The sequence below is a fragment of the Rhinolophus ferrumequinum genome, chromosome 25 (genome assembly GCF_004115265.2).
Source record: "Rhinolophus ferrumequinum isolate MPI-CBG mRhiFer1 chromosome 25, mRhiFer1_v1.p, whole genome shotgun sequence".
NCBI classification, from domain to species: domain Eukaryota; kingdom Metazoa; phylum Chordata; class Mammalia; order Chiroptera; family Rhinolophidae; genus Rhinolophus; species Rhinolophus ferrumequinum.
This window is the reverse complement of record NC_046308.1, coordinates 15,815,942-15,839,431: the sequence shown is the minus strand read 5'-3', so window position 1 is coordinate 15,839,431 and position 23,490 is coordinate 15,815,942. Positions and strand designations below refer to the sequence as shown.

Genomic DNA, 23,490 nt, shown 5'->3' with positions numbered 1-23,490 from the left:
GAGTGTGCTGTTTTCTAGCAAGATCCTGGCCAATACAGCCAGGAGGCAAGTAGGTTTCACATCACATTATCAACTCTCATAGATGAGCAGTTGCCACTTGGAGTGTTATATGGCAAGGACTCTGAACTTTTATCTGGGCTCAGTGGAAGAGTGCTCGGATTGATTATTAATGTCTGCCCTGGGTGTAGAAGGAGAAAATTACGCACGGTTGCTATTTGCCTTCTGTAGGCTAAATGGACAAAAATGACTCTCATGATTTATACACGGTCCAACTGAGCTCATCTTGACCTTGAGTTTGGTGGCCAAAGAGCCACATGGTGATGAAAAGGGATTTTGCTCAGCGTGTAGACACCCCTCCCCTCATCAGGGCAAAGGAAGCCCACAGCCGGCAACTAGCTAAGGATTCAAGCCACACTCACAACCACCCACAGTATCCTAGAAGATGAGAAAGGGGAGAGGAATGAGTGAGAAACAGGGGCAGGGAGGTTAACGGAAGGAAAGAAAGATAGAGAAGACAGAGTCAGGGAGGGAAAGCTGGTGAGACGCTGAGACAGAGAAGAATGGAAAACAGAGGGAGAGTAGAGGCTGGCCACAGGCTGAGATGGCCCACACAATCAGAAAGCCACAGCATCGGGCATTTACACATGGGCGGAGGCCCAGCCCAGCTCATGAGGAACTTCCTGGAGGGACAGTCAGTGAATCCCCTCATGTTCAGTGATGGAGGACTCATTACTAAGTAAGACTTTTGGGGTCTGTTCTAATTACCGTTCTTCTTTGGTACCAGAACTACAAAGCCCTCAGAGGCCATAAAATTCACTTTCTCCTGTTCTGGCACCTGTAGAGCAGGAAAGGGAAGTGCCTGAGCTGAGCGCCCACAGCTCCTGACAACAGCAGATCCAGGATTCTTGCCGCCCAGTGCGTGGGGTCTGCCACTTTTTCCTCCGACCCAGAGAGCTGCCTCACCAATATGGTCACATGCTGCCCCATTCCTGCTCTCCGGAGAGACAGGTAAAGCTTCCCAGGTGATACCTATGTGGTTCACCCCAATTGTCTCATCCGGAGCTTTCAACCGTTTCTCAGATGAGAAATTTCTCATAGCTCCCAGATCCTTCAGAACGCCAGCCACTGTCCTCAGGGAGTTTTCTAGACCGCATTCTGCAGCAGAAGTGGACACTTAACTCTGCATGGGGCAGACCAGGGTGAACACAGAGGGCCTCTTGCCCCTTCAGTGGGCTGACATCTGTCCTGGAGGTCTTATACCTGAGCTTGGGACCCACTCTACCTGATGCTGAATCTCGTGGGGCTGCAAATCCCCCACCTGTCAATAGGGGGCGCCAGTCTTTCCTGTGCACTTCACAGGGTGATGTGAACACTAGATGACCCCGCACACCCAGGACTTTATTATGCTGTTCTTTCCCAGCAGCCCTGTGCCATATTGGCTCAGGTCAAGTCCCGGTCTTATAGGTTCCTAGACCCAATTCCAACATTGGGCGGGGCGGAGGGGGGCAGGGGCAGGCTTCCCGTACAACACCAAGCAACACACACCAGCAGAGTGTCCAAGAATTCAGCCCAATTCTTACGTTATCTACACGGAGATAGCATCAGATTCCACAAGTGAAGGGCTCAGTCCCACAAGATCACCCTCCACGTCAGACACCAATCACAAATCCTGGCTGTCACCTGTGCTCTCTGTGCGATCCACCAGCTGTAAACTGGAGGCTCCAATGTCGCCCTCCCACTCAGGAAGCCAATTGCAAACGCAGGTTGTTACCTGTACAGTAGTTCCCCCGCCCCTCTCTGCAGGGGATACGTTCCAGGAGCCCTAATGGATACCTGAAAACATGGATAGTACCGAACCCTAGATACACTGTGTTATCCCATCCACACATACCTTTTCACTTACAGGAAACATTCTGCAGCTTCTCTTTGGCATAGCCGAGCTGTCAGCATCATTACTCTTGCGCTTTGGGGACATTACCCAGTAAAATAAGAGTGATTTGAACACAAGCACAGCAATGCTGCCGAGAGAAGAGGTCTGATAACTGAGAATGCTGAGTGACTGACGGGAAACGGGATGATTCACTTCCCGGGCAGCACGGAGCAGGAAGCTCGCGATTTCATTGCGGGAGATACCATCACGCGAGATTTCATCACGACTCAGAATGGCTCGCAATTTCACGTTTTAAAACTTATCAATTGTTCGGGTAGCCTGATGGCTCAGTTGGTTAGAGCGGGAGCTCTGAACAACAGCGTTGCCGGTTCAATTCCCACAGGGGCCAGTGCGCTGCGCCCTCCACAACTAGATTGAAGGACAACGACTTGGCACCGATGGGCCCTGGAGAAACACAGTTTCCCAATATTCCCCAATAAAATTGAAAAAAAAAACAACTTATGAATTGTTTATTTCTGGAATTTTTCATTTACTATTTTCAGACCGCAATTGACCTCGGGTAACTGAAATCTTGGAAAGTGAAACTACAGATAAGGGCCTACTGTGCTTCTAACCGACTAGCTATATAAATCAGAGGTTCCCATGACCCCGTTCTTGGATTTGATTACTTTGCTAGAGAAGCTCACAGAACTCAGAGAGACATGTTACTTACAGGCTCATTGGTTTATTATGAAAGACCAGAACTCACCAACAGCTAGATGGGAGAGACGCATAGGGCAAGGTATGGGAAAGGGTGCTTCGAAAAATAAATAGAAAAGAACAATAATAGAACTGAGAAATGAGCCAACCCACTGTTGACAGACCAGAGAAGAAATTCCTGGACCCACCACTCATTTAGTAGCTCTGTGCCTTTGGGCACGTCACTACACCTCTCTGATTCTCAGTTTCCTCCTCCATAAAACTGGAACAGTCTCACCCCCCACCCCTTGATTGTCTGTTGACTAAAGGTAATGAGTGTGAATGGGTCTTGTATCTGTCCCCATGAAGCAGCGTTGCATAATGTATTATCTTAGTTTATGTTGCTTATTAGACTAAATACGAGTATACAAGTCTTTAACAGAAAGTCACCTAGTCCAGCTTTCATTCCCCATGACCTCGGGTCATTTAAGCCTGTAATCTCACTTTGTGATCTGCAAAATGGGGCTAATAACTCCTTCCCAAGCTCACAGCAATATACAGCATGAACCAGACATCTCATCCCTTTGGGCAACCGTCTTCTCGCTCTCAACTCAACCGCTAACTCAGTTGCCTTCCATGAAATTGAAACCGCAGCTAATACCAAAGACAGCTGAAAACGCCCTCAGTTTTTTACGGGCAGAGAGAAATTCCCTTGGGACCCTGGACCTTGAAATTCCTGCCTCCCCAAATGTGAGTACTGGCCACATATTTGGTAAACCCACATAGCTGATTCTTGAGGATCTTTCCTGCGTTTCCAGAAACCATAGTTCTTAAAAAGTCATTAAACATCAAGAAGAGTCTCGGTGAGAAGTAGAGCAGAAAAGGAAAATTACGGAGCTGGGTGAGTCATGCCCTGAGAGGGTTCATGAAGCTATTTAATCCTTTCTTTTGAGGCTTGGAGAGTGGTGATGGAGGAGGTTTTGGGGGTAGAGGGTAATCAGGAAAATTGGGTTATTATTCCTAAAATGGAGAGCTCCACACTGCTCTCTGAATATCAGCCTTGAAGGCAGGCTCCTGCCTTCAATGCGTCACTACAAAGCTGTGTGTCCTTGAGCAAGTTGCTTCCCCTCTCTGTGCCTCAGCTGCCCCATCTGTAAACAGATGGAGTTGCATATGACACAGCACCCCAGAGCTCTTCACCTTGTGTCAAACCCACTTTCTCCATTTTCCAAATAATTCAATTTCGTGTAGTTCAAACATTAAGAGTACCATAAAAAAAACATGGAGGAATCTTAAATGCATATTGCTAAGTGAAAGGAGCCAATCTGTAAAGGCTACATATGCTATGTGATTCCAACTACCGTATATGACATTCTGGAAAAGACAAAACTATGGAGACAATAAAAAAGATCAGTGGTTGCCAAGGGTGAACACTAGGTGATTTTTAGGGCAGTGAAACTGTTCTGTATGAAACTGTAATGGTGGATACATGTCACATTTGCCCAAACCCATGGACTAGATAATACCTATTGTGAACCCTGATCTAAACCATGGACTTTGGGTGACAATGATGTGTCCATGTAGGTTCATCATTGTAACAAATGTCCCACTCTAGGGGGGGCTACTGATAGTGGGGGAGGTTAGGCATGTGTGGGGATAAGGGGGTAGATGGGAAAACTCTGTACCTTCCCCTCCATTTTGCTGTGACCCTAAAATTGCTCTAAAAATAAAGTTACTTTATTTTTTAAAATTAAGGATACGCCATATACGACAGCCACTAACCACCTGCCTACACTGGACCATTGAGACAGTTGTTTGTGCCTCCCAGGTAACCCAGGACCCACTGAAAGGCTGTCTCGCTGTGTCCTTGTAGACCCAGCCAGAGCTCCCATTCTTTGGCAGCGAGAGAAGTTTCTCCTGAGCTTTCAGGCCTTCTGTGCTCATCTCAAAATGCCACCAGAAGGGCGATCTTTCCCCTTATGAAATTTTGCCATAATCACACCCTAGTAAAGCAGCTTGCCTGTCTGTGGAGCGACCCGATGAGTATTTTTTTTGACCGGGTGGGTGCTGAGCAGCCCTCTGTGGTTGGATTGGCTTGCCAGGAGGCAAGGCGGTTGTCCAGGCTTGCTGGGTACCAGAACCGCCTGTGAGGTTTTAAATGTGCGGATTTCTGGGCTCCGTTCCCCCAAGACCACTTGGTAGTTCTGAGATGAGCGTGGGCGCCTGCATTTTAGAAGGCCCCCGGGTGAGTCTGATACAGGTAATCAAGGATTCTCACTTGCCTGGAGAAACACTGGCCTGGTGGTGAATCTGGGGAGACATCTCTGGGATAGTCTGACCCCACCCCCTCAGGTGTCGGGGTGGAAGACTAAGGCTCAGACTGGGGAAGAGACGTGTCCAAGGTCACAGAGAGGTCACAGCAGAGCCCAAATTAGGTTACTCAAGGTGACCATGCCTGTGTGCAGGTGGCACCAAATATCTATTCCTTGGTGATATATGGACCCTCAAAAGCCAGGAGACCAGGAAACTCCTCCTCTTCCTCCTCCTCGTCCTCCCACTCCTGCCCCTCTCTCGGTCATTATTTTCTAGAATTCATCCACAGCCTAAACCATACAAACCCTCCCCCAGCCCACCCTGTAATTTTTACCCAGGTACAGATCACGCCTCAGGTCAACAGCAAAGACGATCCCCAAGGGAACCACCGTCCTGCTGGCCACTAGAAGCCCGATGGGACCCTCAGCCTCCAGGAGCTGGTGCCCTGACCTGGACAGGCACGAAGTGAAAGCAGCTGCACAGGTTTCTGGGCCCCCGGGGCGACAGAAGCTCAGGCCCCTCCCGGGTCCGGCCTGACTAGGCAGCTTGGCACCCACTGAACTGAACCCGCCCCAGGTCACCTCACACTGAGGCAATGGCCCCGAGGCCTGCAGCTGGCCAGGTCATTGTCACTCCAGGGAGGGAGCTCCAAGTTAAAGCATAGCCCCCGCCCTGTCCCCACCACCCCAGCTGCGAAGGCCTGTGGAACTTCTCCATTCAAATACATGCCTAGTTAACGCATGTGCCAGACCAAACACCTCCTCTAGGACAGGGAATCAAGACAGCAGCGCATGAAATTCAAACCTTTGTCCATGAACCACCATTCCCCTCCCCCACACACACGGCTTCGTTTGGAATAAAAGCAAATAATCGTTACCATTAAGGCTTATTCTCAACAGGGTTGGAACGGTAAAAGGAGAACAGTTTGGCTCCCTGACCACCAACCGACAACCCTGAAGCAGAAACCACTGGGAATTGAGGAAAATATGCACCCTGACGTCGGCTGGCTAAGATTCCGCAGTGGATCTCCTGACACTAAACATCTTTTTAAAAATGATTAGCAAACAGCTGGGTCCTGACCAGCGTAATCCTTAAAAGAGTCCACGCCCCAGTGTTTTCTTCTAAAATCCTTCCACAAGATACTCTTGTTTTCTAAGAGAGTGACGCGGGCAAGCAGAGAAGGGAAAAGGCCCCAGAGGCTGTGTCCCACTGGCAAGGCCGCCAATAGACCAAAAGACCAGAGGCCTGCCACCGCAGCCCCCAAAGCACATTCTGGAAAACTAAACCTTGCCAATCAGCTCGCAACGTGCCCATCTATAAAACCCAGCTTAACAGTACCTTCTCCACACGAGGCCACCAGTCACAGGAACCACTCCTGCCCAAGGGGTCTCCCCAGGTGGCAGCGTAGAGACCCCACCAAGCCGGCAAAGCAGGGGCGAAGGACAAATGTCAGAGGCAGCCCCCTGACGCTCTCACACGCACACATCCCCTTCCCTGATGCTCCTCCCTGCCCTCCCCCCGCCCTCCCCGTGCGCCAATGTGATAGCAGCAGCTGAGTCGACAAGTCATTTCTAAAATTAGCCAGTGAGCTCCAGGTCTGGCCGGGAGACGGCAGCCTGGGGTGGCCGTTGACCAGGCATCAGAGAGCATGGACATATTTGGTGGCACAGAACAGGGGAGGGGACATCTCCCGACGCAAGCACATTCTCACCCGTCATCCCTGTCCCGGACAGGACACACACCCACACTCCCGGCTCTGCCCCATGCAGAAAGATAACCGGAGGCCATTGGAACTGGCTGAGGAGAGCCCGGGTCTCCATTCTAGCCGGACTCCGGAAAGAAATAACATGAACTCATGCTGCGGCCTCTTAGTAAACAATCTGTGCATACAAATATGCCTAATGAGTAGGTAGCAGTTATCACCCCCCTACACACACCAACCAAGCTGAGGGCTTTCGTGGGCTTGTTTACTATTCCCCACAACTCTAGGAAGTAGGGTTTCCCCATGTCCATTTGACGGATGGTGAAACTGAGGCACAGAAAGGTTATCCAACTTGCCCAAAGCAGTGGAGAGTCAGGCTTTGAACCTTGGCAGTACTGGCTCCAGAGGGCACAGTCTTACACACGGCACCACATGAGACGCCATAGAGTGCTTCCTTCGCTGCCTAAAAGGAGAAAAATAGGGACTTCCATGGATTAAGTAGATCATGCAGGTCCACACAGCTAGGGAGGGGTAGAGTCAGGACTCAAATCCAGGTCTTTCCGACTCTAAAGCCCACAGTCATTCAAACATGATGCACTGCTTATCTTAAGAATCATTTCACCGGCAACATTGGGGTGTAATTCCTTTCCTCCCTTATCAGGCCCAGCACGTCCCCAGCGGGGCTATGATGTGGCGAAGAGAAGGGGAGGAGCAGATACTGCTGAGGGCCCATGTGGCCACTGCATCCCCCCTAAAAACACCTACTAAAAATGTTCCCCAAAATAGTACATTTGACTTGTACAAGGAAAAAAGTGTCACGTGTCCCACACATAAACAGGCACACACACACACAATTCCGTAGGGGCTCCAAGAGATGCAACATAGCACAAAGGCCCTCCCTCTCCCCGGAAGGAATCACTCTTCTCAGTTTTCCACTCATCATTCTTTCCCCGCACCCCGCAACTCCGAGTGGCCCATGTGGGAATCTAACCGGCGACCTCGGTGTTATGAGCACTGCACTCGAACCACCTGAGCCACCCAGCCGCCGCCGCCCTCTCGCCCCCCGGGTTCATCATTCTTTTCTTTCAGGCTTATCATCTCTATAGGCTGACATCTCTACGACTTAGTTTGCCCATACTGAACTTTGCATAATTGGGACCATACCTATACATGATACTTTGACATCGTATTTTGCTCTTCATTTGCTCCACATGAGGTGTTGACGCTGTGGCACGTACCAGTGGTTTATTCATTTGCACGGTTGTGTGGTATTCGGTAGTAGGAAAATACATTTATCCATCCTACTGGGGATGGACTTCTATTTCGCTCACGGTTTTTGTCTGTTATTACACACCACCAACACTATAATGAATATCTGTGGACACATCTCCAAGCGGACTTGTGTTATGAGTTTCCTTACGGAAATGTTTCCTTACATGTAACAAGGAGCGGAGATCACAGGCCGTAGGGTATGCACCATGCTCACATTTTCTAGAAGGTATCAAATTGTTTTCAAAGGGGTATGGCAACGCTCAGAGTTACTGGCACAGAGACCGGTCGTACCATATTTTCACCAGCACTTGAAAATTTAACTTTTCATTTAAGATGTTTTTCTTTCTGAAATGGGAATCAGTCATTTGCAGTTCCCTGATTACTAATAACATTGTGCGTTTTTTTCTTTTGTATATTTCCTTTTCTATGAATGGTCTTTTCATGTCTTTGGCCCATTTTTCCATTGGATTATCTAATTTCTTATTGATGTGTCGGAGTTCTTCATCTGTCATACATACTAGTCCTTTCGCTGTTTTTATTACAAATCTCTTCTCCCAGTTTCATGGCTTATCTGTACTCTGTATTTTTAAAAGAACAAGGGTTAAATACTTATAATCTCCTTCCTTGCTTTCTTTTGGATACAATTTTTCTTTTTCTTTTTCAATTTTTCTCTGTACTAGTTTGGAAGGTATTCACGATTTTCTGTTGTTTTCGTGGTTGCCCTAGGATTTTCAACATGCCATTTTAAGCGGAAGTCTAAAATGTGCCCACATTTTATCCAGTTGGCATTAAAAAAGAAAAAGAAAGAAAAATAGAAGAGTAACAGGCAACCTGAACCAAGAGGTGAAAATGCTTCCTCATTTGTGGCGAATATAACTCACATTCATTACTGGTTCTCCCTGCCATGTTGATCACTTGTGAAGAGGAAAAGAGCATAAACCTTCAGTTTTGAAAGTTAATGTTGAAACTTGAGACCACTTCCCAGCGAAATGCTTGGGGGCAAGACCACCCAAAAGCAGCATGATCAAAAATCCCTTCTGTGTTAGAAACCCAAGGTCAAAGCGAACTGTCGAACCACAAGCACACCCTATCACATGCAGTTCAAGGCATGACTGATGTAAACCTATGCTTTTAAGCAGATTTCCATTCTGGAAACTTACAAGCAGCACTTTCCTTACTCAGGCCTGCACTCTGACTATGCAAAGGGCACCGGCACATGGCAAAAGAGCCAGAAGGGCAGCACCACGGCCCTTCCCCCTCTCCAGGGGGCTCCCAGCTCTGCATTTCACTCCTGAAAATGAGAAGCAGGTCCTTCCAGTGTGTGGGCTTGCAGATTTGATGGGACGCCCCAACCTGGTGCATACCAGTTGTAGTTGATAATATACGGCATGGACTCAAAACAGTTCAAAATATTAATGAAAATAAAAGTGAGTCTATATCGAGTGAATCCTTTATGTCCCACGCTGTTCTGAGCACTCGTTTCAACGTACGAAGTCCTCAGGAAACCTGGAGTGGACTTGGGGTGCGTATTATCATCATCTCACTGCAGAGACAAGTGGTACAGGCACCAAAAGGTGAAGTCACCTGCCCAAGGCCACTCTGGGAGTGAGCTGGGAGCTCGGGTCAGCTCCTACCCAGAAGAAGCCAGGCAGATGTGACTTAGAGGCTATCAAATCAACACTGTGTCCGCACCTAGAAGGGTAACTGAAGAACTGGGCATTTTACCTCCGATACCAAAGTAAAGAATGAAATCAAAATGTAAAAGCCAGTTGCTTGGGAGAGCCAGAAATTAGGCAGAAGGTCCCCTTTGTGTGATTACCTGCCTGTCTCCTGTGTCGCTTCTCTGTTACACATCTGTCAATATGAACCACTCAGTAAATCTCCCCTTCTGGTCTTTATACATTATGCATACTTCCAAAGCTGCATATGTGAGCTCAGAGTGAGGGTCAGGGTTTTATCTGGTGCGTGTGATCCCTAGACACAGCCAGCCTGAATACTTTGGACTGAAAACCTCTTTTTGATCTCCAGTATCAAAGTTGGTAAAAGTGACCAGGAAAAGAAAGTCATGCAGTTTGAATCCTCTCCTTCAATTCAACATGCGGTTCTTGCTCAGGTAAACCAAAGGGACTCCGGCGTGGAGGAATGCACGGTTTAAAAGGGAGAGTAACACAGTTACCCATAAGGCAACATGGCAGAAACCAGGGGCCACGGGAGGAGAGCATTGCTTTTTTGCTCTCCAAGTACACACTGCCTAAGTCCCTCACATTTATCCTTAGTCAGAAACTTGGAGGGTGTTTTTAGCTAGGATGGTCGTTCAAGGTCATCTGATTCAACTTCCTTTAAGTTAGAGATGAGAACACTGAGGACCAAAGAGATGGCCCTAAGTGACCTTGCTGGGAGTAGGGTCTTCTCTTTCTGGGTACCAAGGAGTGACTGGATTTCTGCAGCTCTCAGGATTGGCCCTCGGTTATGCTAACGCATCAGGCCAAGGGCTACATTACGCTGCCTTCTGCCCAGGGAGCTGACTCAGTGGGCGTCCTGTCAGCATCGAGTTAAATGGTTTTCAAATAGCAAGCACAAAGACATTCCAGGGAAACTCGATGGCTCCATGGCCCAACTGTGACTTCCTTCTTTCCTGAACTAGCAAGACACAGGAGGAGCTTCCAGCTCGCGGACGGGTAGTACCCACCCTATCCTCAACCTGTGGGCCCACACGCAGACAGTTCTGCCCCGGCAGCCTCGGCTCTGGGGCCACCTTGGATTTCTGGTTTCATGTAAGACCCACCACGGGGTTTCTCAGCACATCTTTGTGGCAACAGAGATGGAGATCGAGGGGGTATTAACTTCCAGAAGGGACTCCAAGGTCCCTCTTCCCCCACCCACTGGGAGGAATGTGGGGAGTCTGGCATCGCTCCTGGACAGACTGGAGACGACATGGCCCTCCTTCCTTCTCTCATGGCCCGGGTTTGCACAGACTGCTTCCTGGCGGCATGTCTCCAAAACCCTGAAACCATGCAGTTGGTTGGGCTCCAACAATCCACGCAATCAACAGAAATGCTTGTCGGCGGTCCCCTTCCTCTTTATAAAATCAGCCTCTGCATGAATTGTCCCCAAAGTCAGGATTTTTCACAACGAGCCATCTCTTGATGTTTTAACAGCACGATAAATGCAGTTTTTAACTGGGCAGAAAACAGCACACCAAAGTAGGTATCTTTGTACAGAGCCTTTTTATTGAGATTTATCTAAGCAATTTATCAACACAGGATAGCAGCCTAGCTGCTCCAAAATAACTGTAAAAGATGGTGATACTGACGGTGACACACCACACACAGGGCGGGTGACACAGACGTGAACGGCATCTCAGTAGAATACAATTTCAAACGTGCACTGATAAATGCATACTGAGGCAGGACTATAAAACACCACGGGCACAATCAATGTGAAAAGAGCTAAAAAACCAACGATAATTGCACAGGTACAATAATATCTAGATTGACAATATCTGACTCACTGGCTTCACTTTGTATAGCAATGCGCAATAGAAAACGGACTTTTTTTAAGGGTATTACACTTTGCCAAGAATATACTGAATATGTTACTATATGGATCGCTCTGCAACTAGGCAAAACAGGCAGAGCAAAACATCAGCGTGGGAGGAGGAAACCCCTCTCGTGGGTCTGATCTTCGTTGCACACAAATCCTCATGGGTCAGCTCGAAAATAAGACCTGTCACCAAGTTTTCATCACACATGAGGGCATTTGCCTCTGTAACCTCATTTTTCGAACCATCTTGAAACAGCAAGGGGAAAAAAGTCACATTCAAATGAGCGTCTCCCAGAAGTGGGGTTTTTAAGCCCACCTGGCCGTCTGTAAAGAAGAGTACCCAGGAGGAACTTTCCAGGAAGTGCTTGATGAGTCAGGTGCAATGGTCAAATCTTGAGGCGATGGCAAGACTGATTGTGGAGATTTGGCACAAGACGAGTGATGGTCTGCGCGAACCTCGGCTCCCGAAGGATAACCATCTAGAAGGGAAACTGACCCACCCCGCTCACTGGGGCCCGGACACATGGCTGGGGCTTTAACAGCAAATCTACGTCACCAGGGAGTGACAGTGAAATGCTTTACTGACGTTCTTTTATAATGTAGCCAGTCTAGAATAAAGCATGAGGAGGCCTTTGGAAGAGGTAGATGAAAGCGGTATTTCACAGCGAGTTCGCTGTCAGATGTTACGGAAAAGTGCATATGGCTCTCAGCACAGACCCCCCACGACGAGCTACTGTTGAGAACGGTCCACGGCAGTGAGAGGACACATGGGCCCCACGGTGCTGTATGCGTGACTTCAATTTTACTTTGTGAAGAACAGAAAGGGTTGCCATTTCTTTAAATAACAAACTATACAAATAAAAAGGAGCAGAAATGATAAGGAATGCTTTGGATGAAAACAAACTTAAGGAGTCAATAAATAGAAAATGGTTTTGTGCTAAAATAGAACTCTCTTTTACATATATATATATATATATATATATATATATATATATATGGCTTAGCAATCTTTGTTACTCAGAAAAAGCCCAATCTATTATAATTTGCTAAAACATAGAAAAATACAATTTAACAATAGAACTAAAAATGGCCAGTGTTTAGCTTATAAACCCACATATAATTATATACATCATGGAACACAATCAACTAAGAAACGAATTCAATTTCAAGTCCTTTGTAACATGAATACATGATTAGAAACCTTTCTCCATTACCTTCCCTTGTATTTTATAGGACAAAATGAAAAATGGAAGCATAGGTACCAGTTTTCAGAAGTGATTTTGAGATTGTTAGGTATAGGAGCATTAACTCTACTGTAAGAATATGAATTACTTTAAAATGTAGGGTTTTTTCCTATGTTTTAATGAAATGCATTTATCTGCAAATCCCCTTTCTGTAGTGTGTGCATGTGTGTGTTTAAATAAAGGCAATTTAAAATGTGGGGTGCTGCATTTATCAATCAATCTAACTCAGCCACGTCAGGACACGTCCCCAGAGATGGCAAAGTGACCGGCCATTCGTGTCTCTCCAGGCCTTCGGTTGCTGCTGAGTGGACATCCTGTCACACATACTCTGCTATAAAAAAAAAACCAGCTCTTAGTCTCTGAGGACACAGGAAATCTGAAGTCTATTATGTCTTGAGGAAACCAAAGGAGTATCATTTTAGAGTTCAACTTTCGTTAATGCTACAATAAAATTTTTTAAAATGCGGCCTGCGTTAAAAAAAATCATATTAATGTGAATCTAAGTAATTAATTCAAGCCTTTCTGGAAGGGAAAATGATGTTAGAACTTGAGGAAAAAAATTTTGAAATTTTAAACGATTAAAGCTCACTCTAGAAATGGGTGTGGCTTAAACAGCAAGCCCGGTACTGGAATTCTAGTTTTATTGCGAACTCAATGGATGTGCAACAATGTCCGAAACTGGCCAACAGTGCTCTGCCAGCTACCCAGATGCCACCCGTGGCCCTCCCCGTGGCTGCAGGGCACACACGCCAAGACATGGTGTTAGCTCTGGGTCCAGGGCACCTTCCCCAAGACTGCTGGGTGACATGCATGCAGTAGCAACTAAATTTCCACAGAATGTCCCAATGGAAAGCAAATGGCCTCTTAAGTAGTTCAGCAGCTCCATAATGAAAACTAAAGCAACCAAGTTTAACAATATTATTATTCAACTCCTCTGTCATAAGGGGTGCTTTATAGTGTAAACGGAATGATTTTTTTTTTTTTTTACCAACAAATTAACTCCTTTCTTCCTTTGCCCCATTTCTACTACTATTCTCTCTGTGACACCTACTTCACCCACCTCTGGGCCACCACTGTCACAGATCCCAATTGAGCCCAATTTCTCTCCGGGTACAAATAATGGGTCAGTCCCCTGGGGTGGGGAGAAGTTAATTTGTCAAGCATCTCTGAAGACACTGAAACAGTCCTTGAAACATAACTGAGAAAAAAATTACGTATGATTAAATCATCCAAGATAAGTCTTATCTCACACAAGCACATTTCAAGGTATTTTTTATAGATTTACAACATGCAAAAAAAGTCCAACTTTGAGAATTTTGCTTCCTTCTTGGTATGTTAACATTTTGCAACATCAGAAAAATCAATTCAACCGAAAAGTTAAATGTATTGAATTGGCCCAACTATAAATCCTGACTGAAATAAAGAAAAAAAAATCATTAGAGAAAAACCACACTTTGATCTTTTTAATCTAGTTAAATTACACTGTCAATTGGTAAATGATATTTTTTAATGGCCGGTGAGGGCCTTAGAATAATTGTTTCTAATATCCATATGGTATATTTCCAACTGCAAATCAAGCTAAATCTAGTTTAAAACAGATTGCTATTTGTTGTTGCTGTGCCCCTCCCTCCATTTACTTTTTTTTCAGTTTTATTGGTCTTTCTTGAGCAGAATGGTTCCTTTCCTCAGCGCTCCTTCTTTTTACACACAGATTTGAAACTGTAATGTCAGTGAATTGACCACTCGGAGGCATGAGGAGTGAAACACTGACATCAGCTAATTTCTATAAGATTTGCTGAAATGTTATACTTGAACATGATATAGAAGAAAAAGCCATGAGTCCCAAAGACAGGAGGGGACAAATGCACCAAAGAGAATGTTTTATGTTAAAAAAACAACCTTGGATTCACAAAAGTTTGAATTTATTCCATAGATGTTAGATAGCAGCTTAAAATAATCTATTATTTTTTAGGCTTTGCTTTATTGACTCCTTTGAATTTTGAAGTCAAACAACATAGAACATAACTTTATAAAAATATCAACTTCGATTATCTTCTTTGACAATGTTAAAATATCCCAACTATATAAATCTAAAATAAGGAGAACACTTGTGCAGAATTTTGTCCTTTGTAATGGTCCAAAGGTAGGAAGGGTCAAACATCTAGGGATGATGTAATTCTTCAAACCTTCGAGAACAGCCGCGTACACCAAGACCTCTGAGCCAACAGGCTTCAGTGACGGGGCAGGCACAGGCGCTGGCCCAGGAGGGTCCCAGAAGGGGCCTCCGCCTGGCGGCCGGAACACTTACCCCACCAGAACAGCTGTAGGCACAGGTTCAGGAGTTCGGGTAGAAGACAGGCCTCTCCAGGACTGCCAAACCAGACGCGGCACAACCAGAGACGGCCCCAGCGAGCCGCTCATCCTACAGAGTCGTTTCAATAAAGTCCATCTATATCGCGGCCTTCCCAGCGTGTCGGTGTGAACCAAGTGTGAGTTGGGGGTAGTGAAAAAGTTTACTTGGAAGAAGTCTGAGGCAAAAGGGCCCTTGAGCTACCTTCCAATTCGTATTTCTTTTGAGAAATTTCTAAATTTCTAAAAGAGATTAACCTCATGTTCCACTCCAGAGCGAAAATTCGATTTTTCACAGAGCTGCGACTCAGTGAAGCTAAATGCCCTAGATAAGAGTGGGAGACGCTAGGCCCAGGCCCTGCGGGGGTCCCCGGGCCTCTCCACACACTCTGTCCAGATGCACGAGGCACTGCGACTTCCAAACTCTGCGTGCTGAGCACTTGTGACGACGACAGCAGCGACAGCTGTATTTGACCTTCCCTGGGAAGACACTCACTCTGGAACAACTGCTCTTCTGTCTCTTGTGGGGTATTTTTTTCCTAAACAATCTGAACACTATTCTTCCCTTTTAAAATCAGGAATGCATGTAAACAGCACACCCTCCTCCTATACTGGAAACAGCAGACAGTAGGACATGTATGTTAATTTCAACTCCACCTAGTAGTTGAGATGGCCAGTGACCCTCTGCATTTCTTTCCCAAAGTAACTCCTGTGAAGTAGAAGACTCATTATCTTCGCAACTCTCAAAAATGGAATTGCATTAAAAAGTACTTACTTTCCCAATGAACACAGCATACAAACATAAAAAACAAAGATTTAGACCCACTGAAAACATCAAGGAAGGGATGCAGATAACTATGGTGTCAAGTTATGTATATTGTCAGTAGTTAACGTAGAAACGTACAATAAAATTGCACAGCACAAATAAGTGGACTTAAACAAATTATCGTTATTATTGTTAGTCTGATGATATGGAGAACTTTGCTGGGAAAACACGCGGGTGTCTTATGAGCCAGCATTTATTTGGGGCATGAAGAGGAGAAAAGAAAACGGGGGGAAAGAATGACATTGGAATTAGGCAAATAGTCTTTATGCGCTAATGTTGTCACTGTCACAGAACTACCCACCCAGTGCAAAGTATGACTCACTAATGACAATAAGTGACAACATAAAAGTCAATATGCAGTCAACCCATTTTGACACATTCATCCTTCAGCATTCTTTTTTCAATAAAATTCATTTTAAATTATACTAAAAGGTAAAAAGAGTTTCCTTCCTATACACGTCCATGACTGATACGTTTTCTGAGGTCAGGCAGAAGGAACCAGAGTTACTGTGTCACACCTCGGCTTGCTGTCCAATGTTGAAACCCAACACAGACTCACCCTCAAACGTTCACGTGCACCCAGAAACATGAAAGTGCTGTTTCCTTAAAGATTTCTGAAAATCACTATTGCCCTGAAAGTTAAAACTCTGCCGCCTCTCCGGAGTTCAGAATCACTGTAAACCTCTCCAGGGGTCTGTTGAACGCCTTCGATTCTGAGTAACTCCCCCGTCCTCTGAGGGCACGCTCGTCTGTTCCCAGCTGAATCTGAGAGCTCCCTGGCAGAGGCGGACTCGTACCTGTGGGTGCAGCACACAGTGAGGGCCCAAGTGCAACCTTCTCAGAAAAGATCTGCAGATTTCAACCCCAGGACAAGAAGCCGGTTCTGAAGTGCACAGAAGAAATACGGTTGGTCTCCTATCCCCCAGTAGTATGGAGCAAAGACATATAGGGTCAGCAGTGGCTGTTTATAGATAAAATATGGCAATACTAGGGCAAGCTATTACCCAACACTGTAGACGGTTCAATTCCATGTTGGCAAGTCTAAGATATGTTTGACATGGGGCATAAAAATTGAAGTGGTAAGTCGGAGTCATCTCAAGTTCTAGATTCATGTATACCAAAACGAGTGTGTAGTAAAGAAGAACACTTTCTTTTCTTCAGTAGTTTTGAGTGTGGACACATGGGATGGTGGTGGGGGGCCCTGGGGAGGGGAGGGAGGCCGACCCCGGGCCTGAGAATGGTCACGACTCCTACTAGGAGTATCTCGGTGTCCTAGGTCTTCACAGCCGAGGAAGAACCCGGAGGTAAGTGATTCAGTGATTCCATCCTCTCATCCTCATCGCTCGCCAAACAGCTCCATGTCAAGGGCTGAAAGCACCCGGTGTGGACTTGCTCGAGGAACACACACACCGTCTTCCCGGGACCCTCCCCGTCCTGGGTGTCAGAGGCCATTGCTATTCCTGTGACATAGGGGTGGCTTTGAGAGCTCCACAACGCCCGCTCGAGACTTGTTGAGGAACTTCGGGGCACGTCGCAACAACCGCTGGGCCTCTGTAAACGTTTCTGTCAACTCTTTCTTCCACTGCACAAACTCTGGATCACTCTAGATGGAAACACACATGGAGAAGTTGGGACGGCTTCACCCACTGTGCCAACTAATGTGGAGGCCTTGGAAACTCCCCTTTGCCCCCATGAAAGCACACTATTTTATGCCCCTCCCCTCAGTGGTGTCATTAGCTGGTGGGTGCTACCCAGACTTCCTCCACGGTCTCCCTGCAGAGGAAGGAAAGGCTCACGAGCCCTTCAGCCGGTCCTCACACGGCCCCCCGATGAGAATCGCTGCCTTTAGTTTCCTTAGCGATTACCTTCGATCTCTGATTTCTAAGACAACTCAAGTCTAATTTAATTTCCCTTCCCTGCATCCTTTTTCAAATATATTTTTCCTATAGATAATATATGGATTTTTTAATATTTTGTATCTGCTTATGCCTTGTCTTGATGTCTCTTGGGTTATCGCTTTGTTCTATTTCAAACTCAGCAGCCTTTATTATCTTTAGGACCGGGGACTAGACCCTAAGTGGACCTGTAATTATCAGGAAAATGACCAACTGTGAGTTACTTTTAGTCCTTAAAAAAGTTGGGATATTTTTAAATTTGGAGGCTCTTCCTCTTTTACATACATAAATTCTTACGAAAAACATCTATATACAAGAGAACAAATAAAGTATAGATGCTGCGTTTTAGAAAGAATAATTGCGAGCACCTATATCCCCCCGCCCCCGCTGAAGAAACAGACGTGATCCACATTTTGACACGGTCTGTGTGGCTCTCCTGGACGGCAACCTCTCCAAGATAAACACACACTTTCACAAATTCGGTGTTTCTCATTTCCTGATAATTTTAACACACATATATTATAAAATATGTCTATATTTAATATAATAGACTGTTTAGTTTTACAGTTTTAAGACCTTAATATAAATGGAATCTGGGTATGCAATTTTCCACAGAGTATGTTGTTTACGCCAGATCCTCAGCTACACTTGCGATCACGATAGACGGGGAATGATCCATCTCACCATGGTCCAAATCGGCATTTTACTGATTATCAATGAGAAGTAGGGAGGGGAGAGTCTCAGGGAAGTACATGTAGGACCCATTAGAAATTTTGTTTCAGGAGGAACAGAGCTATAGAGAATGAGGCAAGTAAAAAGAACGAAAAGTCTTATTTATTAAAAACTAGAACACATCCAATGGGAAAAGAAAGATCGGGAGGTTAACTATACTATACTCGAGACTGTTTTTACATTTTTTCCAAAGAAGAGAACATGAACGGCCAACAGGTACATGAAGAGATGATGCTCAACATCACTAGTCATTGAAGAAATGCAAATTAAAACCACAGTGAGATATCGCCTCGTGCCTGTCAGAATGGCCAGCATCAAAAAGATAAGAGATAACAAGTCCTGGCGAGGATGTGGAGAAAAGGGAACCCTGTGCACTGCTGGTGGGATTGTAAATTGCTACAGCCACTATGGAAAACAGTATGGAGGTTCCTCAAAACACTAAAAATAGAACTAGCTAAAAATATGATCTAGCAATTTCACTTCTGGGAATATATCCAAAGGAAATGAAAACAGTAACTAAAAAAGATATCTGCACCTCCATGTTCATAGCAACATTATTTGTAACAGCCAAGATATGGAAACAACCTAAGTGTCCACTGATGGATGAATGAACACACACACACACACACACACACACACACACACACACACAACGGAATATTATTCAGCCATAGAAAACAAGGAAATCCTATCATTTGGGACAACATGGATGGACCTTGAAGGCATTATACTAGGTGAAATAAGTTAAGACAGAGAAAGACAAATACTGTATGATTTCACTTATATGTGGAATCTAACCAACCAACCAGCAAACAAACCCACCGAATTCATAGGAAAAGAGAGAAGATTTGTGGTTACCAGAGGTAAGGGGTGGGGAGAAGGAGAACTGGAGGAAGGTGGCCCAAAGGTACAAACTTCTAGTTGTAAGATAATAGGTACTAGGGGTATGCTGTACAACATGAGGACTATATTTAACACTGTTATATGATATATGGCAAAGTTAAGAGAGTAGATCCTAAGCGTTCTCACCATGATTAATTTTTTTCTTTTTTCTTATTTTATCTATATGTGATGATGGATATTAATTAAACGTATGTGGTAATCATTTCATGGTATATGTAAATCACACCATCAAACTGTATACTATAAACTTATACAATGGCATATGCCAATTATTTCTCAATAAAACTGGAAAAAAAGAAAAGTGAAACAATTCAAGTCTATAAAATAATACATGGGTTTTGACAAATTTAACATACCTTCACATGCAGTAATGAAGTAATTAAATATGTTTTTGTATCCACTACTGGCTAACTCTTTAAATATGCTCTACACACACACACACACACACACACACACACACACAGACACACACACTCCCCAGGAGAAGTGTTTAGGAATTAAATTTGGGCTACAACAGAAATTTGGTGAGAGAAACATGGAATTTCCCCTTTGAGGAGTAACTTTGGTATCTTACATTTATTTAGAAATACAAACCTCAACCTTCAACACGCTGAAAGATTTGGAAAATTATGTAACAAAATTCTAGACCCCTATTAAATATTAGATAGAGTTCCCAGACAGGGTAGTAAAATTATTTCATGTACTTCCTCCTGACATGTTCTAATATTTGCTTCTTTAAAAATAACTTAATTTGCTGAAAACCTTGTACCTTACTTAGGGCTTTCTTGCTAAGTTACAAAGCGTGGAGTAAGGAAATGTTTTAGAACCAGACAGCCTTCTTTATACGTATATAAAATTGTTCTAAATTTCACCTATGAGAAAATAATAAAAACTCACCTCACACTGCAAGACAAACTGCTTCCCTCCTTTTATCCTCAACAAAATGCATTTTTTGTCTTTAATTTGCGTTTCTTCCACAGACAGAATCTGCTCCATTGTCAGTAAATTTTGCTAATCATAAAAATAAAAATTGTAAATTACTTCAAATTGTTTCATGATTTCTTCAAGTTAAATTAATCAATAAATAAAACCCAAAGCTATCAGCTTAGAAAAAGTAAAAAAATAAACAAACAAACAAAACCCGGCATTTTTCTTTGATGATATACTAGAAGTGGGGGAGGGGAATAGCTATAAAGGAACACATACAAAAGTTTAAATTCTAACATCTACAAAGAACGGAATGTCTCTAGAAGGCCAAACAGCAAAGCTGTTCCCTCAACATAGAATTGATTTTTTGAGTGATTCTGCATCTCACACACACTTTCTGTATCAGGCACTCATCTAAATTCCTATCAATAAAGTTGAGAGGGAACACTGATGTGCTGTACACGATTTACATGAGCCAGAGGTATGTGGCTGAGCTTTAACACAGCAGCTCGACACGTGTTTGGTAATGTTTAGTTTATAAGCTAACGCTATTTTGATAACCTCAAAATGATGTTATGAACGTAGGTGACATCCTTAAAAGATTATCACACGAGGTCTATAGCATTATTGCTTATGGTGAATGCTATAGTGTCCTGTGTACCTTACCATTTAGGTTTTTTTTTGGATAAAGACTCCAAAAATTCTAAATGAAAAACACGACCATCATAAACGCTCACATTTGTTTTTTCCTTATTTTTACCTACGAGTCCACGCGTGCGTATTATGTAGCTTCTCAAATAGATATTGACTGTTTTAAAACCAAGATAATTTATTGCATCTGATGTTAAACAAAGAAAGATTGTTTTAAATTTAGTTTCGAGTATCTTTAAAAGTGGGAAAATTTCCTTTCAATGTGCACAACAGCAGCTTAGCAGCAGATAGCATAATAAATGCATGGTGTGCCCAGGGTCACACATTATCTGGAATTATATATAATAATAATCATAATAACAACAACAACATACATACGAATTATAACTCAGGTGCTAAGTGTATATATACACATATATATTACAAGGTGTATTATATAACACACATTATATAACACCAGTACCTGTGTTATAATCAGGACGCCTCCCAAAGAGTCTGATTAATCATGACTCAGATCCTAGATGTATTACTTTTTAGAAAATGCCTTCCTTCTATGGTATTACTAATAGTGAGACGATCTCATGTGTTTATAAGGAATGTAGCAATATGCAATAGCAACCACTCATAATTAAATAGCACCTTCACCAACAGGGGTTTCAAAAATGCATTCCAAAGTCAAATAAACAAGATTTGGGCTTCCTTCTTTCCACACTGCTGATCACTGGAGAGCTGATGGGCGGTAATTCGGTACAACCAACACATCAACTATGTTTTGAACATGGGGGACCCCTGTCCTGCTTAGCTGGTTCCCATGACTCACCATTCCCTCCCCAAGAGCAGAAACGTACCTCGCACCTGGTTTGGCGTCTTCCATAGTGACAAGCTCTGGGCTCCTCACACAGCAGGCGCATAATAAATGCTGCCTGACTTCCTACAAGGGACAGTGTGGATTGGAAGTTTCTTTGTATCTTGTTCACAGACATTAGCTCTTGCAAGGACCTTAGGCGGCAGCTGTATCTTCCTGTCTATTGTATAGAATCCACTTAGAACTTTCCGACAAAGTGAAGACAAAAGGAAGTATGGTTTTGTGACCTCAATGTGGCGCCAAGCATCACGGCTTACATCTCTTACCTCATTTCATTTGACGCCAACGAGGGGAGGTCAGTAGTATAATGGAGACACTGAGAACACAGGCAGACCCTGGTCAGAATCACTCCTAACTGCCTCGCTGTGTCGTGGGGACCAGACTTTCCCTCTCTTATGTCCTGATTCCCTCTTTATAAAATACGAGTTGGACCCTCAAAGGTTGGTACACATTAAATGAGGGTGGTGGTTGTTGTTGTTGTTTTTCCTTTTCTTTTTTTTTTTAACAGCACCCGGTCCAAGATAAATATGCAAAATGTGGTGGTGGTTGTTATAATTTCTATTTCTCCCATTTTATAGACAAGGAAACTGAGGCTCAGAGAGTCGGCATAATTTGCTGAGAGTCCCAGGGACACCGTGCAGTGGATTTGAACACCTCTGACTCCAAAGATCTAGCGTTCTCTTCTTTTTTGACCTACCCAGCTGCTCTCCAGTCTTCTTCCAACCTGTCTCCTTTGGCCTCCCTGAATGGCACATTCTGTTTCCAGATATTGCAAAATCCTTCCTTGACTCAGAAGTTTAAAAGTTACAGTTTGAACATTAAAATCTTATGTATGCAAGTTCAAATTGATACGCAGGGCTTCAGTGGCTATTGCACAAAACACGCCAGCAGGATGAAATAACCATATGACACTCCATACAACGACAGTAAGGGCTTGGTAATCATGTGTCAGACTTACTCGTGACTCTCCCTCTCCTCTCCATTCAAGTCTGTTTGGAAAGAGGTAAAAATATCGACGCTGCCACTGAGTCAGAAATGGGTTGCCCAGTTTCAGCATGTACCCATGCATGATACAGTCTTTTCCCAGAGCGTAATCTGAGGAATACGAAATAACTGTAAGTTAAATAGGCTCTGGAGCAGAATGTCTATATCATTCTCAGAAAGAAAAGAATCACACACTTTACGCAAAAGTAAGGTTCTATCAATATAACACATTACAGAAATCATTATTTCAATTTTTAAACGCATGTGAACTGGGAGTCTAACGAACAACAGTTTCTTCAGCTGTCTCTCTACTAACATATTAAATGGTTGCTTCTCAATTTTCTGATACATTGGTGATCACGTTCATTTATTGCTCTGAGAGGGCAAAGGTCTCTTCTCAAACCACTTTTTTTCATTATGTATAACGGAATTGAAGAACAGAGTAATTAAATTCAAGCCATGCCCAAGGTACCTTTGCTTCTATGTGGAAGGGGGGCTCTCCCTTTAGTGTCCCTTTTATTTGTAAATAATTAACAGAGTGAGGATTTTCTGGTCTAAGTCAGCAAAAGTAACACCAGGATCAAAAGCTGTTTATTTCTAGACTTAGGTTATATTTATCCCTGAAATATTAGGTTGGTGCAAAAGTAATCACGGTTTTTGCAATTATTTTTAACCTTTGAAACCACAATTACTTTTGCACCAACCTAATATATGG

The 23,490-nt window shown here is 44.2% G+C and overlaps 2 protein-coding genes across 6 annotated transcripts in view; both read right to left on the bottom strand.

Moving 5' to 3' along the window:
* Nucleotides 1-1,909, bottom strand: part of MYO18B (myosin XVIIIB) — a 244,040-nt gene extending 242,131 nt beyond the window's left edge. The window contains exon 1 of the mRNA XM_033098254.1: nucleotides 1,892-1,909. The gene's annotated coding sequence lies outside the window, so the exon portion shown is untranslated. The remainder of the gene's footprint in view (nucleotides 1-1,891) is intronic.
* A 9,150-nt stretch (nucleotides 1,910-11,059) lies between these two features.
* The window catches only part of GRK3 (G protein-coupled receptor kinase 3), a 122,277-nt gene continuing 109,846 nt past the window's right edge, over nucleotides 11,060-23,490 (bottom strand). For 2 of the 5 annotated variants that reach the window (XM_033097314.1, XM_033097316.1), the window contains 3 exons: nucleotides 22,750-22,886; nucleotides 20,246-20,359; nucleotides 11,060-17,421 (listed from right to left, as the gene is read on the bottom strand). In XM_033097314.1, coding sequence (XP_032953205.1) covers nucleotides 17,260-17,421; nucleotides 20,246-20,359; nucleotides 22,750-22,886 — 413 coding nt within the window. In that variant the 3' untranslated portion in view covers nucleotides 11,060-17,259. The remainder of the gene's footprint in view (nucleotides 17,422-20,245; nucleotides 20,360-22,749; nucleotides 22,887-23,490) is intronic. The other 3 variants (XM_033097315.1, XR_004422060.1, XR_004422059.1) reach the window with 3 other exon arrangements.